The 21057-nt window shown below is 36.4% G+C and overlaps 1 protein-coding gene and 1 long non-coding RNA gene across 3 annotated transcripts in view; one reads left to right on the top strand and one right to left on the bottom strand.

The window, feature by feature from the left end:
- The window catches only part of CWC27 (CWC27 spliceosome associated cyclophilin), a 190808-nt gene that overhangs the window by 27481 nt on the left and 142270 nt on the right, over positions 1 to 21057 (bottom strand). For both annotated transcript variants that reach the window (XR_003414567.2, XM_015065317.3), the window contains exons 12-13: positions 5761 to 5870; positions 1357 to 1460 (exon numbers count right to left, since the gene is read on the bottom strand). Coding sequence is in view for 1 of the 2 variants with exons in the window: in XM_015065317.3 (XP_014920803.2) it covers positions 1357 to 1460; positions 5761 to 5870 (214 nt within the window). In the remaining variant the exon portion in view is untranslated. The remainder of the gene's footprint in view (positions 1 to 1356; positions 1461 to 5760; positions 5871 to 21057) is intronic.
- The window catches only part of LOC128315793 (uncharacterized), a 106975-nt gene that overhangs the window by 45768 nt on the left and 40150 nt on the right, over positions 1 to 21057 (top strand). The window lies entirely within an intron of this gene.

Raw genomic sequence — 21057 nt, 5'->3', positions numbered from 1 at the left:
ATCCAAAATAAAACTAAACCTGTCCAGTCATATAAAAAAAGAGAAAATTCTTCTATGTAATGTGCATTTATCTCTAAGGGTCAGTCAACACTCACTGAGCCTTCACCTTTGGCACACAACTGTGGGAGGAGCCAGCTTCTGCCTTTAACCAACTTTGAATTTAAGTATAAATAAGTACATGTAAGTAATAGAAACCAATTAAAAGAGTCTCAGGGTTAAAAAAGTACATAACCTAGATCGTACAGAAATTATATTTTGAGAAATATATAAGCATTTCAGGGTCCTAGGGGAGGTAGGATTCATTCCATTCAAATCATCATCCCCTCAGTCCTTTTGATTAAAGTTGTATATAGTTGCAGAATCCTACTTGCTTAAATGTTTTCTTAATAAGTGTTTTTATGTCTTTTTAAATGTGTGTCCCAGCCCTCTTTCCTCCACCCTCTAGATTTGTGAGTGCTCAACAAATCTTGCTGACTGGTTTCCTGGAGGATGGGAGTGTTGAGCAGTTTTGAAATAGGAGAGAGATGCCGTCTGGCAGAGAGGAGTGAGGCTATGATTCTGGGTTGGGGTAATGGCACATGTGACAGTTCAGAGGCTCCAGAGGGTGAGTCATATGTGGGGGGTGACCCTTTGGCTTGCTTGCAGTAATGTGCTTGAGCCAGGGTGTAGTGGGAGGTGAGGGCAGTTAGGTGTGGGGAGTCCTAATATACTACATGTGAAGTCAACTAGAGGACAGAGGAGTGTGATAAGGGAAAGCACAATTCTTATTCCTTTTTTTTTTCTTCCTTTTTGCCAGTATAGGATAAAGTGTTAAGCACAGGACATGTACAAGTCATTAATTCCTTTATTTCTTATCAGTGTCTTAAAAAGCTGAAAAACAGCCAAAGAAAAAATAAGTTGACTGTGTATGATTGCTAGGATCCTGTAGGTCATAAATTTTAAGAGGAACTTAGTAGGATTATGAAATGTATTACTGAGTCCTAAAATGTTTGTGGGAAAGTGTAAAAAATAAATGATTTAGAATCTTTTGAGGCTGCTTTCTAGCTGTTTAATGTGAATCTTATCTTTTCTACAATATTAGAAAGTTATTTAGGACAGGGAGAGTGTCATATATGTCTTGTATATTTTCCACTGGCTAGCACAATACTGGGAACACACCAAGCACTCAATAAATGCTTATGGAAGTGAAATGAAGTCAAAAGATGCTGAGGCTCTATAATGATGAAGGTGTGATTAAAGGTGAAGTCTGGGGGTGAGGGGAGAAGACGACATAGTGGAAATGTCCTAATATCCTAATAGTACCTCTGCTCTGAGTCTATTTGTTCATGGTTAATACAGAGAAATCAAAGCCCTTACCATCCTTCATCATCTTCTACTTCTGCTTCAGAAATGTCATTTTCAGGAGTTTCAGCAATTGCTTGAGTGAGTTTAGATTTAAACTGGTTCAGCAGCGCCAGGGTCTGAAATAATGATTACATGGCTAAGTATTCTGATAAGGATAAATATAATTTTAGAAGAGACACTGAAATTTGGTAGAAAAATTTGAAACACTAAGACTTAGATGAATTTTTAATTTTGAAGGAAAATAACAAAACTCAAGTAGTGATTATTCTATAAACCTCGACAATGCCCTGTTTACATTTGCACTGACATTTTCCCTCAGGCATATGTGACAGTTTCTGATTTGGGGAACATAAGTTTGCTTATATAGAAGACACTTAAGCTTTAAAATGCATGCTTGTTGGGGCGCCTGGGCGGCTCAGTCGGTTAAGCGGCCGACTTCAGCTCAGGTCATGATCTCACAGTCCGTGAGTTCAAGCCCCGCATCGGGCTCTGTGCTGACAGCTCAGAGCCTGGAGCCCGTTTCAGATTCTGTGTCTCCCTCTCTCTCTGACCCTCCCCTGCTCATGCTCTGTCTCTCTCTGTCTCAAAAATAAATAAACGTTAAAAAAAAAAATTAAAAAAAAATAAATAAAATGCATGCTTGTTAATGACTAATTTTTAAGGTCCACAAGACAAGGAGCTACTTCACTAAAATATGAGAAATCACAAAATAAAACACCAATAACAAATAGTATTTGTCATTGAACAAATTTCCAAAAATGTAAAAATATCAATGGCAAGGAAGGTAAAATGAATAAACACATTAACTGGTGGAAGATGGGTAAATTGGAGTGATATTTTAAAAAGCTATTTAAATTTGTCAAAACTTTAAGGTGATCATTCCCTTTGACTCATCACTTCAATCCTGGGAATACATGAAGAAAAATAGTATGAAACAGAAAATGGCTTATGGAAAAGATGTACACTGCAGCCATATTCCTACAAATGGAAAAATGAAAACATGTTAATATCTATCAGTAATGAACTAGATATATTTTGTAAAAAGTAATGAATATAGTATTACATTGTTAAAAATTATATACAAGAGCATTACATTCTGTTGTTAAAGATAGTGGGACGTAAATACCATGTTCAGTAGATTTTTAAGAAAAGGGCACGATTTCTGTGGTTCTTGTTTGTCTCCCATGTCCTTTGCGGGTAACAAACAACAAGTGTCTATAGTTTTGTAATTAATACTCAGCTTACCTCCAGAACATGAGTAGAGAACAAAAGCTGGAAAAAATATTTTTATTCTACAGTTTAAAAAAGTAAATACTTGTGAAATGGGGTGAAGTACTACCTGTCCAAAAAAATCAAATGACTAATTAAGAGACTAGCACATTGAATTCAGTATTAAAATACTCATATTTCACAAGGAAACAGAGGTATGATAGTTCAGTATGTGAATAACAAGTACAATACGGCATCACAATAAATTGCTAGGCTCTGTAATTTATCTAAGAAATACCACTGAGACCACAGTTCATGGAAAAATTAAGAAGGTTTTGGTGGTCTAGAACTGAAGCTCAATAAAGACAGATGGTACAAGAAACAAAGGCAGTTACTGCTAGAAATGATAGTGAAAGTGCCTTATATACTTTATAAGTTCTGGAAATTTTAATGCCCACATGCACAACAGATGAAAATATACACATTACCATAGCGTCCACTTGGAAATGAGACAAGTTTTGGGGGAAACACTAAATTCCTACAGAATATCCTCACGGGCATTCAGAGGGCTCCTAGTGCATTGGGGTTAGGTATTTTGTCTGTTTTCAGAGTACTAACTAAAAGATTAAGCTCTTCAAACAGTGTTAACAAAAAAAGAAGGCATCCCTTGTTTTTAAAACTTATTTGTTAAAAAACCCTTTTGCTTACAAACTTTTCTTATATTTGCTTTATAATAAGGAAAAGTTTAATTTAGAAATGTTAGAAAATAAGGAGAAGCAGAACAAAATTATCTATTATTCCATCACTAAGAATAACAATTTTTGACATTTTGGTATATATCCTTGAAGGCTTTTTAGGTGTTTTTTATTTTTGTGTATGTGTATGAGCTTATATATCTATATATATGTTATATAAAATATATCTCTAAAAATGTATTTCTGTGTCTATCTATAGCTTAAAAGTAAACCCCATTAATTTTTTTAATGGTGGACCTTTGTACACTTGGAAATGTCTTTTCCAAAAACATAAAGAAAAATGAAAACAAAGGAGACTTCTTAGTGGAATGAAATTTAAAAGCTTCCTAGAAAATTATGCTAGACCTAGATCTTTTTCCTTGAGTTTTGAAAGTGGCAAGGCAGTCTGTTTTTAGGGCCAATTAATGTGCTACTGGCATTTGCTCAAAGAAAGAGGACTGTAACAAAACGTCCTCTTGGCCTTTCTTAGCTTCTCCTATATTTGTGATTGAACTTTTTCTAGCTGCGTTCTAAAGGCAGAAGACACTAGGCAGTAAAGCAAACGTCACAAAAATAATGGGGCACAACATATAGTGAAAAAGATAGGATTTGCATAGGGGCATTTCTGTTCAGCATCTCTAGGGGAGTGGGTCTTCTGAAGGAGTGAATGGCTAACTACTTACAGCATGGCTCTTCAACACAGTGAGAGTCTTCCTAGTAGGAGGAAACTGTTTTGAAGAGGTCCTGCCTTGGCAAACTTCATGCATGCATACCTACACAGAAGAGTCTCTTCAACTGGTCTCTACACCTCTAGTCCTGCTCTGGGTCCAGTATAGTCTCTATACCACAGCCAGATTGGAGGAATCTTCCCAAAGTGCAAATGAGATTATGTCATCTCCTTCTTTCAATGGCTCCCCTCTGCCCTTAGGGTAAATATAAATTTCTAAGTATAGCTCAAAAGTGCCTTGCATGAGTTGGTTTCTGCTTCCCTCTCCAGCATCATCTTTCTTTTAGTTTGGTATAGTCCATATTTAACATCTTTTATAGTTCTTTGCAAAGAGATCCAACATTTCTTATATACTCTTCCTTTGTCTGGCCACCTGTCTCCTATTCAACTTTCAAAGTTCAACTGACCAATCATTTTCTCAGGGAGGCCTTCCTAGATTCTTAGTCCATGTTTAGTCCTACTGTTACACATTTACATAGTTCTCTATACTTAACCTGTCAGAATGCTCACCTTCTTTTATTGGTATTACTTGTTTAACTGGCTCTTTTCCCTAACAGCTCTAAGAGGACAGGGATGTGTCCACCTTGTTTAACATCAAATACAGTGATTAGTACATGGTAGGTTCTAAATAATTATTTGCTAGGAGGCAAAAAAGAAGAACGAATAAGAATGAAAAAATGATCCCTAGGGTATCTCTGGTAGTAAATTGACTGTAGTTGCTATTCAAAGGGCTTTGGACTCCATGAAATCAAGTTAATAATGTACTTTTTCTTAATTTCATTTGATGTGTCATTTCTTTTGAAAATTGCTCAAATTAGTTCTCTATAATTACAATTTCCTATACCTGATTTCTTGCTGAACTTTCCCTATGGTTATTTTCATGGTAAGTACTGATGTATGATCCTTCTTTACCAGTAATTAGGTGCAATTTATAATATAGTCCCTGATTATATTAAGTTATTCAAATTATTCAAATACACTTGGGCTTTTTAATTTACTTTTATTTTGCCTATTTTATTTATACACCTAAAATAGCTTGTTCTCAAATATATATATATACACCAAAAACCATTTATTTTTGGTGCTGCCATATATAGCCATATATATATACATGTATATGTATATGTGTATATGTATATATATGTACATACACACACACACACACACATACGTATATGTATATATGGCAGCACCAAAAATAAATGGTTTTTGCCTTCACCCTAGCTTTTCAATATGAAGGGTTGCTGGAGATTTATTTCGATTGCTAAGTGTTATATGGTGTGTACAATTGACTTTCAAATTGTTGAAATAGTTTTTTCTTATTTCTAACAATCTTATTCTTAAAGATTCAGCAATTACTTACAATAAGCAGAGTTCTGCAATATTATTTACAATATTGCCTTATTTACAGGCAGTGTACAACTTCAAGCAGAGTTGGCTAGTCAGCGTGTAAGATACTGTGCTAGAAGAGATCTCTTCATCATTTAATATGTGGTTTTGCAAGATTCCTATGCTTGATATGGGAGCACAAGGTTGAAACCTGAAAGTTTTAGGCTTTTTCCTGTAATGTCTGGAAAGAACATGAATGGCCAAGGTCCTTGTCATCCCACCCTATACGAATATATCCTTTTTCATTTTTAAGAGGTAGTGCTTTCCCAATGTACAATCAAATTAGGCTCCATTAGCAGCACTTAAAGACAATTAAAAGGCAATGAATTACATATGGATTTTGGTTTGTGACGTTACCTGGTCTTCCCGCGAAGTTCCCTTCTTTGCCTGTTGCTTCCTCAGAGCTTCATACTTTTGCTTTTCTCTTCTGTATTCTGCAACAGCACCGTCAGGAGCAGTTTCTTCTTCTGAAGAATAATAGAATGTTCTTAGAATAAATAGTAAAAACGCTGGGTGGTTTCATATTAACATTTATGCTTATTACAGAAGATGAGGTCAAAACCTGGGATTGGTTCTCACCCATTTAAAAATCAAACCAATAAATGCCACCAGCTCCACAACTATTACCTACACTAGAAAGTGACTGGTGTTAATTTATCAACCAATTTTATAAACATCTTCATTATATATTGTACTATTGTAGTTCTCACTTGTTTGACTATAAAATTAGCTATCTCACTTTAAAAATAATTAAGATTTTCCTAAAATTCAGCAATGCCATTTTACATTATTCTCCTGCCTTATATAATCTTCCAGTATTGGTTGATTTTCCAATTACCTACCACTTTTGTTCCCCAGTTAAAACAACAATAACAACAACAAATACACAAGTTCAATTTGATGTCATCATAAAAAATTAACATATCTAGCAAATAACTCAGGACAGTAATCAGAAGCAGATAAAAATAATTGTTACTAAGTTAGAAATTAGAAAACCAATTTATAGATTTGATCCTGCAATAATTCCCTATGAAGATTAGTTAACATCTGGGTTTACAGAACAGAGTTTTGCCTAAAAAAAAAAAATTTTTTTTTACATTAACTTACATGCACACAAATTAATGAAAATTTGTGACTTAAAACAAACACTCAACAACCTATCTCTTATTATTTTTGGCTGGTAAACCAAGAGGAGCTGATGTAATCAAGAATGCAAGTTATCTTTCTACTCAAATCTTGGTTTGCTGCTTGCTTTTTTGTTATAGAGTTTTAAGAATGTTATTAACATGCAGTGTATTAACAATTAGCTATTTTGTTCAAGAGATTTTTTCTTTTTTTTTTTTTGACTATATCAACATACTTTTATTTCACATCTTTTTAAAAAATATTTTATTTTACTTATTTATTTTTATTTTTTATTTTTAACATTTATTTATTATTGAGAGACAGAGAGACAGAGCATGAGCATGGGAGGGGCAGAGAGAGGAGACACAGAATCTGAAGGGGGCTCCAGGCTCCGAGCTGTCAGCACAGAGCCTGATGCGGGACTTGAACTCACAAACCAAGCAAGATCATGACCTGAGCCGAAGTCAGACGCCCAACTGACCGAGCCACCCAGGCTCCCCATTTTTTTAAATAATTTATTGTCAAGTTAGTGAACATAGAGTGTATATACAGTATAGTCTTGGCTTCAGGAATAGATACCCATGGTTCATCACTTACATACAACACCCAGTGCTCATCCCAACAAGTGCCTTGCTCAGTGCTCATCACCCATTTTCCCTGTCCCTCCCCAACCCTCCACCCCCATCAGCTCTCAGTTTGTTTTACAGAGAACAAATTTAAGAGTCTCTTATGGTTTGCTTCCCTCTCTGTAACTTATTTTTCCTTCCCTTCTCCTATGGTATTCTGTTAAGTTTCTCAAATTCCACATGTGAGTGATAACAGGATAACTGTCTTTTTCTGACTGACTTATTTCACTTAGGATAATACACTCCAGTTCCATCCATGTTGTTGCAAACAGCAAGATTTCATTCTTTCTTTACCACCGAGTGGTATTCCATTGTGTGTGTGTGTGTGTGTGTGTGTGTGTGTGTGTGTGTGTGTGTGTGTATACACATCATCTTTATCCATTCATCCATTGATGGACATTTGGATTTTTTCCATAATTTGGCTATTGTTCATACCACTGCTATAAACATTGGGGTACATGTGCCCCTATGAATCAGTACTCTTGTGTCCTTTGGATAAATTACTAGTAGTGCTATTGCTGGGTTGTAGAGTAATTCTATTTTTAATTTTTTGAGGAACTTCCACACTGTTTTCCAGAGTGGCTCCACCAGTTTGCATTTCCACCAACAGTGCAAGAGGGTTCCCCTTTCTCCACATCCTCAACAACATCGGTTGTTTCCTGAGTTGTTAATTTTACCCACTCTGACTGGTATGAGGTGGTATCTCAAAGTGGTTTTGATTTGTATTTCCCTTATGGTTACACTATTGAGCATCTTTTCATGTGTCTGTTGGTCATCTGGATGTCTTTGGAAAAGTGTCTACTCATATCTTCTGCCCATTTCTTCACTGGATAATTTGTTTTCCAGGTGTTGAGTTTGTTAAGTTCTTTGTAGATTTTTGATACTAACCCTTTATCTGATATGTCATTTGCAAACATCTTCTCCCATTCTGTTGGTTGCCTTTTAGTTTTGTTGATTGTTTCCTTAGCTGTGCAGAAGCTTTTTACCTTGATGAAGTCCCAATAGTTCATTTTTGCTTTTATTTCCCTTGTCTTCGAAGACATGTAAGAAGATGCTGTGGGCAAGATCAAAGAAGTTGTTGCCTGTTTTCTAGGATTTTGATGGTTTCTGTGTTACATTTAGGTCTTTATCTATTTTGAATTTATTTTTGTGTACGGTGTAAGAGAGTGGTCCAGTTTCATTTTTCTGCATGTCACTGTCCAGTTTTCCTATCCATTTGATAAAGAGACTGTCTTTTTTCCATTGGATACTTTTTCCTGCTTTGTCAAAGATCAGTTGGCCATACATTTGTAGGTCCATTTCTGGTTTCTCTATTCTATTCCATTGGTCTATGTGTCTCTTTTTGTGCCAATACCATACTGTCTTGATGATTACAGCTTTGTAATAGAGTGTGAAGTCCAGGATTGTGATGCCTCCAGGTTTGGTTTTCATTTTCAATATTACTTTGGCTATTCAGGGTCTTTTGTGGTTCCATACAAATTTTAGGATCATTTGTTCTAGCTCTGTGAAGAATGCTGGTATTATTTTTATTGGGATTGCATTGGATGTATAGATTGCTTTGGGTAGTATCAACATTTTAACAATATTTGTTCTTCTCTTCCCTGAGCATGAAATGTTCTTGCATTCGTTTGTGTCTTCTTTAATTTCTTTCATAAGCTTTCTCTAGTTTTCAGTGTACAGATTTTCTACCTATTTGGTTAGGTATATTCCTGGTATTTTATGATTCTTGGTACAATTTTAAATGGGATCTATTCCTTGATATCTCTTTCTGTTGCTTCATTATTGGTGTATAGAAATGCAACTGATAAGAGATTTTCTAACACAGTAACATTTGCTGCACAAACCCAACTGTGTGGAAAATCTGGTCAACTCTTATATTTCCTGACTATATCACATTACTATAAAGTACTTCTCTTTATAATATGATCAACTATGAATAATCACAGAACGTTAATTTTTCATTTTGATTTGCCAGTGGTATACTCTGAATAATTTCCTTAGTTTTATATTTCAGTTCACTAATTCTTTGTTTAGTTGTATCTAAGACATAAACTATTTTAAGTTTTTAGTTTTAAGACATAAACTGAGCCATTGATTTTAATAATTATATATGTATTTTTTAGATATTCTATTTTGTTCTTCAAATTCACCTGCTCTTTTGATAGCCTTAGTATTTTCTTTTTTTAAGTTTATTTATGTATTTTGAGAGAGAGAGAGTGAGCACGTGAGCAGGGGAGGGGCAGAGAGAGAGAAGGAGAGAGAGAATCCCAAGCAGGTTTTGTGCTGTCAGCATGGAGCCCAACGTGGGGCTCGATTTCATGAACCATGAGATCATGACCTGAGCCGAAATCCAGAGTCAGACACTTAACCGACTAAGTAACCCAAGAGCCCCAGTGATAGCCTTAGTCTTTTATTATGATATTTCATGATTTAAAAATCTCTTTTAATTATTTAAAATACACTTGTTATATTGTATCTTTCAGATTCTTCTTGGGTATCTTTCTGTTATGTCTTCTTTCTCTCTTCTTAGGCTTATCATTTCTCTCTGTGTTTTCTAATTTTTGATTGTGAGTTTATCTTGAGCTAGAGCTTCATCTCCATCATGCTCCATAGGAATCCTAGGCACCGCAGGATTGTGTAAGAATTTCTACAGAGAACTTTCACATTTGTTTCTACAATTTAGGGGGCAATTTAGGGGTTCCATTGGTCTGAAGTCATTCTTTTTTAAATTAATTTCTTGGCTTAGGATTCCTGTACCATATAGCTAGTGTGTACTCAAACTTTGTAGCCATGCCTGGTAGAGGTTTAGAGTTTTAATTTTTTGTGAGACTCCTCCCACAGGTAGCTCTGAAAAATGATAAGCTTCATTGTGGCCTTCCTGACCAGGTGGACAGTTTTTCTAGTTCCCATTTCTCTTGACCCAAGGCCACATTGCTGTCCATGTCTTAGATAAAAACCCCACTTTCTAGCTAGTAGAGCCTACATCTGGTTCCAATATGCCCCCGAGCAACTACACTATCAGCTTGCCCACTTAATGCTCTGGTTACACCTCCCCTTTGTTTCTAGTACCCAGGGCTTTTCTTTTTTTCTTATCTTCTCTCTCTCTGAGATACAAGCTTAGCTAAGTATTTAAATTGGGCTTGATCATATTTTATCCAGTGTTTCTATATATTTGAAGAAGAAGGAAGTTCTGTGCTCAGTCCATGTTGCCAGAACAGGAAGTAGCACATTCATTTCTCATGTGCTTGAATCCCCCTGAATAAACAAAAATTGAATAAGTGACTGGATGATTTTAGTGACATAAAACTGGCTAATAAAATACATGAGGAGTTTGAAAAATTTAGTTTCTCTAAGTACAGACTGTTCTTTTACTTTTCTTATAAATCTCAATATACAGTGGATGATAAGTCATAAATAATAATGACATAGTATGATGACTATTTGTCATTAACTGAAATTTCTACAAAACATGCTGAAAAATAGGAATAAAGAATAGTGGGGAAAAAGAACATTTACTAAAGGCTATAGTTAGGCACCATGCTAAGATGCTTTGATTATGAAGTGTCTATAAACCATATGAGGAAACAGGAATTAGAATATGGTAAAGCTGGGATTTGAGCCCAGGTATGATATGAAAGGCCAACGCTGTGCCCTACTGAGTTCAATTAAAACTTCAATCCGGAAAACAAAATTTTCCTAAGTGTCTCTAACATGGTGGGCATTCTGAGAAATGCTATAAAAGATATTTAAAACATAAATGATAACAAGCTTTTCATTCTATAATGTAATGGAAAAGGTAAAATGAACGTAAGATAAAACATAAAAAATTCACGTAAGATATGTGAAATAGTTAAGAAATCAAGTTACTGATTTTTAGTATCAAATTGCTTATTCCTTAGAGGGCTTAAAGCTTACCTATGTTGTAGTGTTAGAATAAAATATCTTTGCTGTCTCTGAGATAAAACTAGGTAATATACATGAAACATTTTGGTGAGGAGAGTGTCCAACATCACCGTAACCATCAGTTTAGTACTGGAGCATCAGTTTACTAGAGCACCAGAGCTGGAAGTTGCTTTGAGGATCTTCTCATCTAACTTCTCCCTTTATAGGTGAGGTAACCAATGTTAATGTAAGTGAAGTTACGCAGCCAGTCTCCCAGGGAGATCAGCAGCAGAGCCTGGGCTAAAACTTGTGTTCTGACTCTTAGTGAAGGTGACGATCTAAGTTAAGTACTGTACTTCAGTTCCTGCATGTTATAAAAAATGCCTCTAAGCCTTCCCCTGAGGGCTAGTCAGAAACTTAATCCTTGCTCCACTTGAATTTCTTTTGTGAAACCTTTTTGTTCTGAACATAAAGGAATGGTGACTAGTCAGTCAACTGCGGTTACTTAGCTGAAGAACCAGTGGTATCCATCTACAAATCTCATTTTATAGATAGATAAAGAGCTCATTCCATCCCCTGTCTCAGGACTAGAGCTCAAGGAGCTAACAGCTCCAAGTAGCTGTACATTCATTCATTTTAAAAAAAGCTTATCAAATGATCAGAAACAGTGTCAGAAACTGTTAGTAAGGCTGCTTATAAATTATTTTAAATATATCTGGATCTAGTACTTCAAGGAAATTTTTGAAAAATTCCCATAATAAATGAAAACTTTTATACAAATAAAGGTAATATATTACTGCTAATAGTAAACAGCATTTGGAAACAAAAGGGGGTAGACTTTAATGGATATAGAATATATCAATGCTGGTGATACCTAGTTGTATCTCATCATAGTTCCTGGAAGCTAAAAAATATGTTTTTTAATCAAATTTTATATATACCCATTCTTAAATTAATTCTAGGAAATGTAACAGACTTGAATATAGCTAACATTTTAAGTACTCGCTATGTGCCAGATACCAGTACCTGAATTACTTGGTTAATCCTAATAACCGACCCAATGAAGGAGGCATACTGTTAGCCTTATTTTGCTGATAAGGAAACTAAGGTAGTAAGAGGTTAAATAACTTATGTAAGGGACTATAAACATGAGAATATAAACCCATGTAGTCTGGCTCTAAATGACAAGTTCTTAACCAGCTTGGTTATTTCTTCTTCATGTTTGACGTACAAGAAAACATAGAAAATACTCCAATTTGACACAAAAAGGCATCAGGTCACCAGTTGGATGTGTCCGATGAAATAAAATCCTGCCAAAAAAAGGTTCTAAATTCCTCTCAGACCATAATAAATGGGAAGTACAGTCTGCCAAACAGTGGGTTTATGTAAATAATTTCCACCTAAGAAGAATCCTTTATGGCTTTTTCTTGATAATCCTTAATTAATCATATTTTCCCCTCATTTCAGCCTTCGAACAATTTAAACACTATATCATAACCGCTTCTTTTTCTGTATTGCCCCTTGGCTACAAACACACATGGCAGGAATTGTCCCCTTTTTGGAGTCTAGCATATGTCTTGCATAAAGCGTGGACTCAATAAATAGTAGCTGAATGGACAAATGAACAATTTGATCCTCTTTAGGCCTTAAGTTCCCAGTGTCCCTAGTTGCCTTATTGCTCTTGCATGACGGAATGGCTCCCTGAGGGGTCTGTAGTGTGTTAGGACCCCTAGCATACAAATACTTTTTCAATAGATAGTTGTTGAACTAAGTTGAGTTACAGATAAATAATTTCTCACATGTATTAAACAGACATAAGAGGAGTACAAGTCAACTTTAAGGTAGTTGTAAGTTACCTCTGACTAAGGTCCCTGAACACTGAGCTTTCTGTGTTAAGAGTTGTACCCATTCACTGCAGCTTTACCATCTGCTTGAGGAGCTACTGGGGATGAACTGTATATCCTGCCCCCAGCCAGAATGCCTATTTTTTGGTTTGTTTTATTAGGAAAATCCATTATGAAAAGGACAGTAATGGGGGTATTCTGTGACATTAAGGTGAGGGCCTACATATAGTATATTTTTTATTATCACTTTTCATAATTATAATCCATAGTACTTATTGAATGACAAGACGTTAGATTTGTACTAATTATGTTTTAAAGATAATTAAAGGTTACTTAGATGATGTCTTTGAAAAGTGAATAAGAAGAAAAGTGGTCTCTCTTCCAATGAAACTACCCAAATGAAAATTATTCAGAATTAAGAAATTATTTAATAGAGGGAGGGTGCACATTTACAAAGATTAGACAGAATTTAGGGGAAGACTAGCTAAAAGTCTAGTGTCTTTCTGTACTGTGAGCTAAAATAAAAAAATTATGATTTATTCATTTTATTTAACTACTTTTTATTTTCAGCATATTTTTGTGTTACAAATTGAACAATACTGGCTCCATCTGGTGGTCAAAATAAGCCTATAGTTTCATAAAGATAAGTCAAAGTGGTTGAATAATTCAGGGACATCACCTGAAGTATCCTTGAACACCGAACACTGACATATGCTTCAACACTGAACAGTGATTAAATGGAATTCAGTCTCCATTTAGATGAAGTTTTTATTTTTCTTTCCCTGTTGTTCATCCTAATTTCAATGCTTCATGTTATTTTAGGCTTAAAATAATCCTCAAAATAAAGTAATACACAATATTTTCTAGTAGCTGTGTTTTTCTACTAGCTGATTCGAGAAATGTGAAGGTAACAAGTTATAATCCAATTAAATTAATCCAGATTTTCAAACTGTATTCCATTCTGGAATATAAATACAAAAATGCTGATTTTCAGCCTGCATTTTCCATTAAACATTTCTTTTTTTAATGTTTATTTATTTGTTTTGAGAGAGAGGACAAGCATGTATGGGGGAGGAACAGAGAGAAAGGGAGAGAGAGAATCCCACATAGGCTCCCTGCTGTCAGTGCAGAGTTTGATGTGGGGCTCAATCTCACAAATGGTGAGATCATGACCTGAGCTGAAAGCAAGAGTCAGAGGCTCAACTGAGCCACCCAGGCACCCCCACTCCATTAAACATTTCTAACAGGGGTAGCCTATGAATAAATGGAAGTTCATATCTAGCGGTTCTGTATACTTAGTCTACTGGCTACGTAATCTTGATTTTTTTTGAAAGAGAGTGAGAGTGCAAGCAGGGAAGGAGCAGAGGGAGAGAGAAATCTTGAGCAGACTCCACTCCCAGCACAGAGCACAACTTGGGGCTCAGTCTCACAACTGTGAGATCATGACCTGACCGAAATCAAGACTCGGATGCTTAACCGAATGAGTGACCCAAGCACCCCTACTAAATCTTAATTTTTAAATTCAGTACAAAAGGAATATGTCCAGTATCACAACACAAAATATTAGTACTATGAAGTTTTTAGGCAGCAATAACCAGCTCCTTTACAGATGAAAAAACTGAGGTTCAGAGAGGTCAAATGATTGTGTTAAGCTTGGAAAATCAGAAACCAGATTTTCTGATCACTCAATGTTGTTTCCTCTCTCTCTATACTACTATGTGTACTTTCTTTTTGGAATGTGTAATCACCACAGATGTATTTCATTACAATCTAATAGTCACTTTGAAATTATATACCTTTATACTACAGTGTGACCATTTATAAAATGGCATGAATCTCCAATATAGATTTAATTCTCTAATTAGGAGTCTTTTGGTTTTGGTTTAGTTTTTTAGAGACAGAGAGTGTGAGCAGGGGAGAGGAGGAGAGGGAGAATCCCAACCAGGCTCCATGCTCAGCACAGACCCCAACATGGGGCTTGATCCCACAACCTTGGGACTCATGACCAGAGCTGAAATGAAGAGTCAGATGCTCAACTGACTAAGCCACTCAGGCACCCCTCTAATTAGGAGTCTTCTTAATTTTAATTTTTGTTATTTTACCTTAAGATATTAGAATCTTTAGGGGCACCTGGGTGGCTCAGTTGGTTGAGCCTCCAACTTTGGCTCAGGTCATGATCTCACAGTTCCTGAGTTCGAGCCCCGCATCAGGCTCTGCTGACAGCTCAGAGCCTGGAGCCTGCTTTGAGTTCTGTGTCTCCCTTTCTCTCTGCCCCTCTCCAGCTCACACTCTATCTCTCTCCATCTCTCAAAAAGAAATAAACTTTAAAAAAATTAAAAAAAAAGATATTAGAATTTTTTTTTACATTTATTTGTTTTTGAGAGAGAGAGACAGAGCACGAGCTGGGGAAGGGCAGAGAGAGAGAGGGAGACACAGAATCCAAAGCAGGCTCCAGGCTCTGAGCTGTCAGCACAGACCCCAGTGTGGGGCTTGAACCCATGATCTGTGAGATCATGACCCTGAGCCGAGGTCGGAAGCTTAACTGACTGAGCCACCCAGTGCCCCAACAAATTTGAATCTTAAAATTAAATTAAGTTTTTAAAAGTTTATTTATTTATTTTGAGAGAGAAAGAGAGAGTGTGAGTGGGAAAGGGGCAGAGAGGAAGAGAGGGAGACTATCAAGCTGGCTCGACACTCTGCACTGAGCCCCACATGGGCTGAGAGATCATGAGACCATGAAATCATGACCTGAACTGAAATCAAGAGTTGGTCACGTAACCAACTGGGCCACCCAGGTACCGAAGATACTAGAAAATTTTGAAAACTTGTTTTAATGCCCCAGTGCTATCCAAATACAAAATTTTACCTTTTATTTCCCTAAGTGTGTTGCTTTGTTTTTTTTTTTTAATTTTTTTTTTTTAATTTTTATTTATTTTTGAGACACAGAGAGACACAGCATGAATGGGGGAGGGGCAGAGAGAGGGAGACAAAGAATCCAAAGCAGTCAGGGTCCAGGCTCTGAACTGTCAGCACAGAGCACAATGTGGGGCTCAAACTTATGAATGGAGACATCATGACCTGAGCAGAAGTTGGACGCTTAACCGACTCATCCATCCAGGTGGCCTTGCTTTGTTGAGTTTATAATTCAAATAGCAGTCATGTTGGTAATAACTTACATAATAACACATAAATTAGTTACCACAAAATATTAAACTAAAAATCAATTCAAATGAATTAAATGAACTTATCTAACAAATTAAGAGGTGAAGAGAGCTCTTACCAGTAAAGACAGGTTCTGAACACTAAAACATGAAATTGTGAGCTTGTCTTATCTTCTACTAATACTTCTTTTTTTATTACACAGACTCTATCTGATAAGCTTTTTATCTGATGTTTCTCCATTTTTCTTAATAATGATCACAAAAAACAATTATAAAATGATTACTGAGAATTACTGAGGGACACGAAAGGCTTTTCTTCTGGCGTTCCAGCTTTCCACCCGTCAGCTCTAGTCTGTTGTTTCTGTTAAAATTTACCTCATTCTTCCTCAGCTGGACCCCAGTACTAGCACAAAGATTGATTGATTTTTGTCCCCAGGTCTCTCAACCGAGCACACTTTGTACATCTCCAGATGGTGTGACCCACAATTCTTGCGTTTTGGTGGCCATTTTGATAATATCCCTACGTTGCACTGTCATTCTGGATATGGAAACTACAAATTTTATACTCTTTGTTGTAGCAAGAAGAAAAACAAAAATACAAAAGTCTTCAAGATAAAAAGATTTCATGAAACCAGTCAGGGAGGATACTAAAGAAAGCACTGCTATCTACAGTTGCCCGAGGCTGTGATTACCCCTAGCAAATTAAACACTGCAGAATATCTACATTTCTAATAGCACTTAAAGGGGGGTTCTATTGTTTTGTAGTAAATTCATGAGGTACTTTTCCCTGAGTAGTTGCAAGAGTTTACAGACCAGTTCAAAATAATCCTTAAATGCTTGCATGTGTGGTTCGGCATGGGATTTTTTTTTATCCCCTATGTGACTAAGGAAACTGAAGCAGCAAAATGACCTCTAAAATACAAGTTGGGACCACTGCTACTAGCACTCCTACCACTTTTGAGGCCCTAGCATGTCTGAGATACAAGGCTAAAAAATCTGAGCCTGCTTTCTCACTTAATGCTGGAACAACAGAAGAGGTATCATCATCTCAATTTTATGCTTGAGGAAACAGAGGTTCAGAGAGGTTAAGTGTCTTGCCCAAGGTTATATGGCTAATAAATGATAGACCAAGGATTTGAAATCAGAGCTGTCAGACTTCAAAGCCCATGGCTGTTTTTATTCTATTACACGGCGAGCAGTTATGGGAAAGGAGGGGAGCACTAGTGCCTATGGGAGTGAGTGAATCATAGACGGTTCCTGACATTAAGGAGCTCATAGGCTGGAAAAGGGGTAAGATATATCTTCAACCGTGTGGTGGTACAAATGACATAAGAGAGGTCCTGATAAAGTACTTAGGCAATTCATGCAGGGATGACAGAGGGAAAGTTGAGAGGAGGAAGTGGCAGCATAACTGGGCCTTGTAGGAGCAATAAGATTTAGCCACAGCAGGTAGAAGAGACATCACTACCAAAGCAGGAAGGCAACGTAGTGCAGGATGCACAAGAGGATGAGGAAAAATGTTCTCTGAAAGTGAAGAACGGGGGAATAAGATGAGAATAAGGAAAATAAGATAAAAATCTGATCACGCACATACTTTTTTTTGGTAAGCAATAGAGCAGCCATAATACATATCTTGCAGGTCTATACTGAAAGGAAATCATTTACAAGTATTTATGAGCCTTTTGTAAAAGTAAACGAAGTGGGTTGAACACCCTGGATTGGTATGTTGTTTGAACTCATTTCTTAAAAAAAAAAAAAAAAAAAAATTAAAGAGTATTTTCTTATTATGATACTAGTTTGAGTTAGTTGATAAAACAGAGGATAGAGTTCCAAGTTGCCTCATGCCTACACTTCTGTTAATGAAAACAATGCCCGCCTCAGTAGTTCAGTGAACAAGAGGACAAAAGCAAGTAAGTAAGAGAGAGACAGAGAGAGACTGACTCCCAAAATCTCGTTGGGATTTTCCCCTAATTAGTTTAGGAAGGAACTCTGAAAAATACCCTGATAAAATGACTTTTCTATATCTATCAGAATATTCTAATTTAAATGTGAAAAATGTGCAATTACTTAAAAGCACCATGCCCAGTTGTTTCTGGCTGCACTTTTTACCTGTAATTCTGAATTTGCTAAAGAATAAGCACTATCTAGGATACCTGTCTGGCTCAGTTGGTGGATCACATGACTCTTGATCTCAGGGTTGTGAGTTTGAGCTCCATGTTGGGTGTAGAGACTACTTAAAAAAAATAAAATCTTAAAAAAAAAAAGAAAAAGAAGAAGCACTACCTGCTGGCATACTGGTAGGATGGTAAATGTTCTGCCACTCTTATCACCTATCTGTAGAACACTTGTACAAATAAGGTTTTCTGAAAATGTGCCAGTCAGTATTCTAAGTGCCCCTGTCTCAGCCCTTTTGAACCTGCCTACACCACATTCTCTACTATTGGTACACTAATTCTGGCTCAGATTTCACCCCTCTTCCTCAATCCTCATCTTAAATGTTATCTCTAACAAGCTAAATTTTGAGATGAGGTGAGGGAAGGACAAAGGTCATCACGTTATACTTCATCTGAAGTAGACCTGTGTTCAGATATGCTTTCTGGAACTTGAGGCTGGAGTGTGAGTTGGATGGGGGGGCTCACCTTTCTCAGTCTTACTGGTAATGATGTGAACTGTAAGCCAGCCCTCAGCTGAGCCAGTTGATTCTGGCTTCCAGCTAACAGGTCATTTTGCTTGTGGCTTATTTTATTTTTTAAGGAAACAATGAATTGCAGTTGTAGAGTGGAAAGAATATTGGACAGAAGTTCTGACTCCTCAAATTGTTTCATTTAGGATGAGTATTAAATGTTTTTAATGCTTAGGCTTCTTCATTTGCAAAATGAGAAGTATAATACTTGTTCAATCTACTTCTAAGGACTGTTACAGAATTAAATGTAATGAGGCATGTGACAAGACTTTATAACTGGTCATGTTCTACAAATATGAGGTATTATTATTTGGCACTGAAAATAGGGCACCATATTTTATGTCTGTAAGCTACTTTATAGCTATGGCTCCCTTCAAAAGATTAAATCTCATTTGAAGAAGCAAGGAGTAGATATAATAGTTTTCACGTTATTAGCCTATTTGTTTTTGTTTTTTAATGTTTATTTATTTTGAGAGAGAGAGAGAGAGACAGACAGACAGAAAGACAGAGTGCGAGCAGGGGAGGGGCAGAAAGAGAGAGGGAGACACAGAATCCGAAGCAGGCTTCAGGCTCTGAGCTTTCAGCACACAGCCCGACACGGGGCTCAAACCCACGAACTGTGAGATCATGACTGGAGCCGAAGTTGGATGCTTAACCAACTGAGCCACCCACGCGCCTCATTAACATATTTATTTGAATAACAAATATTTCTGTATATTAAATCATATTTTCAAAGCACCAGTAATATTTACAGTTGGAAGAAATGTGGAAAATCCTTTTGTGAAGCAAATTATCAAAACAATTGAGTTATATTTCCATAAGTTTAGATGTTCAAATGTAACATTCTTATCATGAGGCTTACCTATAATTTTGAATTTGCTGAAGAATAAGCACTATCTGGGGTGTCTGTCTGGCTCAGTTGGTGGAGCATGCGACTCTTGACCTTGGGGTTGTGAGTCTGAGCCCCACGTTGGGTGTAGCGATTACTTAAAAAAAATAAAATCTTAAAAAAGAAAAAAAGAAGAAGCACCATCTGCTGGCATACTGGTAGGATGAAACACGGAACACTTGTACAAATAGGGCTCTCCATGTGCCAGTGAGTATTCTAAGTGCTTTATGCAGAATAACTCATTTAAATACAACAGGGAAGGAACTGCCCCTGGAAAGTCCTAACCTTCTGAAAAAAGCTGAAGTTTGGAAAAGTATATGATGAATGAATACCTGTGAGCTCCGGCTGACATGAGTACCAAAAGCAGACCCAAGAATGTGAGTTCCTAGAGGGCAGGAACTTTTTTTTTTCACCATTTTATGTCTAGAGAATTTGAACAGTGTCCGTAAATTTTCAGAGTCTTGAAAGAGATTATTTAAATGAGTTAATTAAGATATTTTTTAAAAAGGAAGACGATTTTTGAGAGTGAAGTGGATTTCTAGAGAAAGTAATTGGAAGAGAGAGTGGGGAGAAAGTAGGGACAAAGCAGGGTAGTCTGAATAACTGGCCTTCCTTGTCCCGAACCTTGAAAAGCTGCAGTCATCAAGTGCCACCTTAGCCTTAATGTCTCCTAACATTGCTTTTTCTAAGTAATATTTATTTATTTATTTATTTGTTTGTTTGTTTGTTTGTTTATTTATTCATTGAGAGAGAGAGAGAGAGAGAGAGAGAGAGAAAGAGCGCACGAGTGGGGTGGGGAAGAGAGGGGCAGAAAGAGAGGGAGAGAATTTTAAGCAGGCTCCACGGCCAGCACAGAGCCCTACACAGATCTCACGACTGTGAGATCATGACCTAAGCTGAAGTCAAGAGTCAGACATTTAACTAACTGAGCCACCCAGGCACGCCTAAACATTTCTTATGTGGTACTGGCAGCCAAAACATGATCAGGAAACAATAGAAATACATTAAGATGATATATTAACTAAAGTTAGTCTCTGAACTCTATATTACAAAAACACATGTGCTAGGGAAAAGAAAAAAAAAATTATTTTTTAAAGTGCCTGAGCTTTGAAATGGCATTAATTAATCTTTTAATAAAGAAGGATTATTTGGCTTATTTGTCTTATTAATTTCATAAGCTAAAATCATTACACTAAAGCAATCTTATATTTTTTTTCTTGGTGAAGTGAAAAATTTCTCACCCTCTTATTTTGGATTAGAACATAATTAGAGACACATTCTCACTGATTAATTTTTTAAAAAAACCTTTGGCTTAGTCACAAAACAAAGCCAACACATTGAATGGACTGGGTTCAATATTTTGAGTTAGCAACTTCACATTCTATTCTCAGCTTCATCACTCACTGGAGTGAAGGCTTGAGTTGGCTTCACAAATGCTTTGTCT

This window comes from Acinonyx jubatus, chromosome A1 (assembly GCF_027475565.1).
Source record: "Acinonyx jubatus isolate Ajub_Pintada_27869175 chromosome A1, VMU_Ajub_asm_v1.0, whole genome shotgun sequence".
NCBI classification, from domain to species: domain Eukaryota; kingdom Metazoa; phylum Chordata; class Mammalia; order Carnivora; family Felidae; genus Acinonyx; species Acinonyx jubatus.
This window is presented reverse-complemented; position numbering and strand designations above follow the sequence as displayed.